This window comes from Propithecus coquereli, unplaced genomic scaffold (assembly GCF_000956105.1).
Source record: "Propithecus coquereli isolate 6110/MARCELLA unplaced genomic scaffold, Pcoq_1.0 Scaffold241, whole genome shotgun sequence".
Lineage (NCBI taxonomy): Eukaryota > Metazoa > Chordata > Mammalia > Primates > Indriidae > Propithecus > Propithecus coquereli.
In genome coordinates, this window is record NW_012147964.1 from 629,270 (window position 1) to 635,417 (window position 6,148).

Genomic DNA, 6,148 nt, shown 5'->3' on the forward strand with positions numbered 1-6,148 from the left:
GCAGCCCTCCGGGGCCGACTCCCTGGTGGGGAAGTCCCTGTACGTGTCAGTCACTGTCATCCTGCACTCAGGTGAGGCCCAGGACCCCCTGCCGGCTGGTCTGGGAAGGGAGGCCCTGGCAGAGGAGGAAGCCAAGTCTGAGGGGGAAGGCAGACCCAGAGTGAAGGCAGGGCCCAGTCTGATGGGGGAGGCATGCCCAGAGTGAAGGTGGGGTCCAGTTTGATGGGGGAGGCAGGCCCGGAGTTAGGGCGGGGTCCAGTCTGATGGGGCAGGGAGGCCCAGTATGAGGGCAGGGTCCAGTCTGATGGGGGAGGCATGCCCAGAGTGAAGGTGGGGTCCAGTCTGATGGGGGAGGGAGGCCCAGTATGAGGGTGGGGTCCAGTCTGATGGGGGAGGCAGGCCCAGAGTGAGGGCGGGGTCCAGTCTGATGGGGGAAGCCCACTCTGAGACGTGAGGCCCAGTCTGAAGGCAGGGTCCAGTTTGAGGGAGGAGGCCTGGTCCTGAGGGGTGGCCCAGGAGCCCACCTTCATGGCCGGTCCCCTCAGGCAGCGACATGGTGCAGGCGGAACGCAGTGGGATCCCCATCGTGACCTCCCCCTACCAGATCCACTTCACCAAGACAGCCAAGTACTTCAAACCAGCCATGCCCTTTGACCTCATGGTGAGACCCAGGGCGGGGCCCCAGTCCCCTCTTCTGGAGCCCCAGGCACACCTCTGAATCCTCCCAAACCTCCTCCACCTGCCCCCTGCACCCACAGGTGTACGTGACCAACCCCGACGGCTCTCCCGCACGCCGCGTCCCCGTGGTGGTCCAGGGCCACGAGAACGTGGAGGCTCAGACCCAGGACGATGGCGTGGCCAAGCTGACCATCAACACGAAAGACACCCGGCAGCCCCTGAGCATCACGGTGAGCCTCGGCCCGGCCTCCCAAGCCCAGCCGGGAGGACGGTGCAGAGGGGGCCTGCTGCGTGCGCAGTGGCTGTTTGCATGAAGGGCTCTGGCCACTTGCATGGAGATATCTTCATCTGCATAGAGGGCTTCTCCTCTGCACAGGGGACTCCTGCTGTCTGCAGAGGGTCCCCATTGAGACAGTGGAGGCTCTTACACTGGCGCGCCTGGGTGCTCCCCTTGCACAGAGCGGTGCTCCAGCCGCACACACGTCTTCCTGCTCTCGTGGGCGCGGTGGGCTCAGTTCTCCTGGCCTCTGTGGACCTGGCTGCATTGCGCCTCTCTGGGAGGGAAGCGAGGCTCACGCGCACACTGCAAAGGCGCACGGGTGTCCCCGGGTCCCTCTCCCCCGCCCCCTTGCTGGAAGATCTGCCTCGCAATGCTTAGCATGTATACGCGTCTCCTGCGGCTGCTGCGACAGATGACCGCCATTTGGTGACTTCACACAAATTTATGAACGGTCCCGTCCTACAATCCCTGACTTAGTCCCATCTGTAAAATCCCTTTTTGCCACATATTTCCAGGTCCCAGGGACGAGGAGGTGGGCATCTTTGGGGAGGGGCTGGGGGTCGAAAGCTCGCATCCCTCTCTCCCCGCCCGCCCAGGTGCGCACGAAGAAGGAGGGCATCTCGGAGGCAGAGCAGGCCACCAACACCATGCAGGCGCAGCCCTACAGCACCGTGGGCAACTCCAACAACTACCTGCACCTCTCGGTGCCGCGCGTCGAGCTGAAGCCCGGCGAGACCCTCAACATCAACTTCCACCTGCGCGCCGACCCCGGCCTGGACGCCAGGATCCGCTACTACACCTACCTGGTCCGCGGCCACCTGCAGCCCTCAGCCGCTCCTCCTGGCTCCCCCAGCACGCCCAGGGACCACCCCCCACTCCCCCCCACCGCCCGCCGTCCCCATTCCCAGATCTCTGCCCCCACACCCTGTCTGTCACTCACCGAGCCTGATGCCCTACTCCTGTCCCCCTAGATCATGAACAAAGGGAAGTTGCTGAAGGTGGGGCGCCAGGTGCACGAGCCCGGCCAGGACCTGGTGGTCCTGCCTCTGACCGTCACTAAGGACTTCATTCCTTCCTTCCGGGCACCAATGGCCAGAGGGAGGTGGTGGCCGACTCCGTGTGGGTGGACGTCAAGGACTCCTGTGTGGGCACGGTAGGCGTGTCCCGGCCCTCCCTCCTTCTGCCCCACCCCTTCTCTCTCTCCCTCTCTCTCTCTCTCTGTCTTTCCTTTCTCTCGCGGCAGCACTGACTCGTCCCTCCTGCTTCTCCACGCGTCCCCACAGCTGGTGGTGAAGAGTGGCGGGAAGGATGACCGAAAGCCTGCACCTGGGCAGCAGATAACCCTCAAAATAGAGGGTGACCTGGGGGCCCGAGTGGGCCTGGTGGCCGTGGACAAGGGCGTGTTTGTGCTGAACAGCAAGAACAGGCTGACTCAGAGCAAGGTGCGCACCTGCGTCCCGAGGCCCGGGGAGAAGACGGCAGAGGGAGAGGGACGGGACCAGAGAGGGCAGCGGGGCGGGGCTGGGAGCGGGTTGGACAGGACGGTGGCTGGGGTTGAAGGCAGAGGTGAGGACGCCCAGTGTCAACTCGGGCACGGCTCCGAGAGAGCGACAGGGGGTGATGACGCTGGGAAGGGGACTGAGGATAGATTTGAGGATGGGGTTGCCCGTGACGGGGGCGTTGGAGATGGGGTTGGGTGGGGAGGGCTTGAGGACAAAGATGGAGTTCCGGCCGGGAGGAGGGTGGGCTGGGGAAGGGCTGGGGCGGCGGTGGCAGTGGGCGTGGGAGAGGTGGCCGTGCAGAGTGGGGACGTGAGGATGGGATGGCCCGGTGTGGGAAGAGCCACGCAGGCGGATGTCTTGGGGAGCTGGAGGTGGCGCTGCCAGCCTGGCCTGTCTCCCGCAGATCTGGGACGTGGTGGAGAAGGCAGACATCGGCTGCACCCCGGGCAGCGGGAAGGACTATGCCGGCGTCTTCACCGATGCAGGGCTGGCCTTCAAGACCAGCAAAGGCCAGGAGACCGCTCAGAGGGGAGGTGAGGACATGGCCGGCGGCTGGTGCAGGGAGGGGCAGTGCCGCCACCTCCCAGATGCTAAGAGCTGGGCTCTGGGGTCCGGACACCTGGATTTGAGTCCTGCCTCCACCACATACTGGTGAACCACTTCTGTCTGAGCCTCAGTTTTCTCATCTGTCTAATGGGAATAAGAACACACCTCCCTCACGGCTATGGTGAGGAGTAGACCCAGGGCACATAGCAGGGGCCACGTCCATCTCGTTCTCGCTCCGCCTGTCCCTCAGATCCTGAGTGCCCGAAGCCAGCCGCCCGCCGCCGTCGCTCCGTGCAGCTCATGGAGAAGAGGATGGACAAAGGTGGGATCCGGGACGGGCCCAGCCTGACCTCGGAGGAGCCGGAGAGGGAGGAGGGAGGGCCTGGCCACGGGGAGGTTCTCCCTGGGGTCTGTCCTGACTCCCTCCTGCTTCGAGCCACCCAGCTGAGGGTCTGTCGTGGGGGGACTGTGCTCCCACAGTGGGTCAGTACTCCAAGGAGCTGCGCAAGTGCTGTGAGGACGGCATGCGGGAGAATCCCATGCGGTTCTCGTGCCAGCGCAGGGCCAGGTTCATCACCCTGGATGCGTCGTGCGTGAAGGCCTTCCTGGACTGCTGCAACTACATCACCGAGCTCAGGCGGCAGCACGCGCGGCTCAGGCCGCTGGGCCTGGCCAGGAGTAGGTCACACGTGGGGGGAAGGGGTGGGCGGGCGGCCTGAAGAGGGAGGATTCCCTGTCTGAGGGGGGAAGACGGTAATATTGGAATCTTACAGTGGCTCACGCCTGTAATCCCAGCACTTTGGGAGGCCAAGGCAAGAGGATCACATGAGGCCAGGAGTTCCACATCAGCCTGGGCAACATAGCAAGACCCCACCTCTACAAAACATTTAAAAATGAGCCAGCCTTGGTGGTGCTCACCTGTAGTCTCAGCGACTCAGGATGCTGAGGGGAGAAGATGACTTTAGTCCAAGCATGTGAGGCTGCAGTGAACTCTGATCCTGCCACTGCACTCCAGCCTGGGTGACAGAGTGAGACCCTGTCTCAAAAAAAAAAAAACCCAAAAGTTACTACCCAAAGGCACTTTGATGGATTGTTTCAGAGTATAGGTGGATTTAGGCATCTGTGGAATTCTACCTACTTTGTTGTTATAGAGACTCCAGAACCCAGTTAAAATCTGCCCATCACGTTCGAGGGAGACTCAGCCAGGGTTGAACCCTCGTCCAGTGCAACTGCCAGGTTGTTTTGGGGGGACGTTTTATTTTGTTTTTCAGCCAGGGCCTCGCTCTGCTGCCCAGGCTGAAGGCTGGAATGCCCAGTGTCTCAGGACCGTGACCCTTTCAGAGGCGCACACAAATGCTTTCATTTTTTTAAAAATCAGAGGGAGGAAAAAATGAATATAACCCACCCTGTGTTCTACCTGTCTTTGTACCAGCACAGTTGTGAAATATAATTTTTAATTTTTTTTTTTTTTTTTGTGGAGGAAGGTGCCACCAAAGGCAAATGTGCCTGGGGGCGGGGTCACAAGTTTATCACACCGTCAGGAATCCCTCCAGGGCACAGATAGGGTCTAAGGATGCTGCGGCAAGGACCTGTTCTAAATGCCGATCTAAACCTCCTGCAGGCGACCTGGATGAGGACATCATCCCAGAAGAACACATCATTTCCCGAAGCTACTTCCCGGAGAGCTGGCTGTGGACGATGATTCCAGAGGGGCTCAAGGACCAACCGAAAGATGGGTGAGGCTGGGGTAACCCCCCCCCCACTCAACCCACCCACGTGCACCTGCAATCTCCTGTCTTTTCTGGAACGATCGTGCCCCGTCACAGCCCAATCTAGAAAAATCAGGAATTGCGTTACCTACATGTGCCCACCCCCATCCCCCTTCCAACCTGTCCCTTGGGGCTTTTCCACACCCGCCCCGCCCCCCCTGCTAGATGTCTTCTTCTAACACCCAGACTTCTCCCCCACCCAGCCTGGCCACGAAGCTCATGAACGTGTTTTTGAAAGACTCCATCACCACTTGGGAGATTCTGGCTGTGAGCCTGTCGGACAAGAAAGGTGAGGGACGGTGGTGGCTTGGTTCCAGGAAAGCAGGGACCCCCCCACCCAGGACCCCTCACCGTTTTTTCTCATTCCGTCTCAACCCAGCAGCTTGCACTCTGCCCCTGGTCACAAAGCTAGGCTGTGGGGGACAGCATAGTCTCCAAAATTGGTGCTTTTTAAAAAAAAATACACTTCATTTTATAGAGTAAATTTTAGGTTCTCAGAAAATCGAGGAGAAAGTTTGCGTGGGTTCCCTGTCCCCACACACACGGCCACCCTCTGCTGTCAGCACCCCCCCCGGAGCGGTGCACTGGTTCAATTCAGCGACCCTCCATGGCCACATCATCCTCACCGCAAGTTCGTAGTTCACGTTAGGATTGACTCTCGGTGCTGTCCGTTCCGTGGGTTTGGACCAGCGGGTGATGACAAGCATCCGACATCACAGTTACGACACAGAGTTAGCGGGGATGTCCACAGGAGGGTGGGCAAAGCAATGAAGAAAATATGCAAGCAGGATGAAATGCATGACTGCAACATCGGAGGCCAGACTGTGCAACAGGACAGAAAGGGGGCAAGGGGTGGTCCCTGTCCCGTGTCCCTGTCCCCACCACCCGTAACCTGATGCGAGACCCTGACTGGCCGGGCTTAAGCAGGGGTAGTCGACGGCAGGGCCGGGAGCAAGGCGAGGACAGTGAGGCTCTGTCCTTGGGCACAGAAATTAAGGGCTTGCCCAGTCATTACAAAAACTAATATTCTAATGTAATATTTTTTAAAGATCAAAGTGAATGCAAAAAAAAAGTCCATGAGGAAGACAATATCCAAATTTTAAATAAAGACCAGTGTTGCATCAAGCCAGACTGGAGTCTGTGGCAAGAGGAAAAATGTGCACCCCATGTATATGTTTTCTGTATATTTTAAAAGTTAAGTTTTTGGCCGGGTGCAGTGGCTCATGCCTATAATCCTAGCACTCTGGGAGGCCGAGGCGGGAGGATCGTTTGAGCTCAGGAATTCGAGACCAGCCTGAGCAAGAGCGGGACTCCATCTCTACTAAAAAAGTAGAAAGAAATTATCTGGACAACTAAAAATATATAGAAAAAAT

At 59.2% G+C, this 6,148-nt stretch overlaps 1 protein-coding gene across 1 annotated transcript in view; it reads left to right on the forward strand.

Moving 5' to 3' along the window:
• C3 (complement component 3) overlaps positions 1–6,148 on the forward strand; it is a 30,353-nt gene that overhangs the window by 5,744 nt on the left and 18,461 nt on the right. The window contains 11 exon segments of the mRNA XM_012646121.1: positions 546–661; positions 759–908; positions 1,555–1,764; positions 1,930–2,035; positions 2,038–2,111; positions 2,242–2,400; positions 2,864–2,993; positions 3,257–3,328; positions 3,487–3,684; positions 4,628–4,742; positions 4,979–5,064. Of these exon segments, the coding sequence (XP_012501575.1) occupies positions 546–661; positions 759–908; positions 1,555–1,764; positions 1,930–2,035; positions 2,038–2,111; positions 2,242–2,400; positions 2,864–2,993; positions 3,257–3,328; positions 3,487–3,684; positions 4,628–4,742; positions 4,979–5,064 (1,416 nt within the window).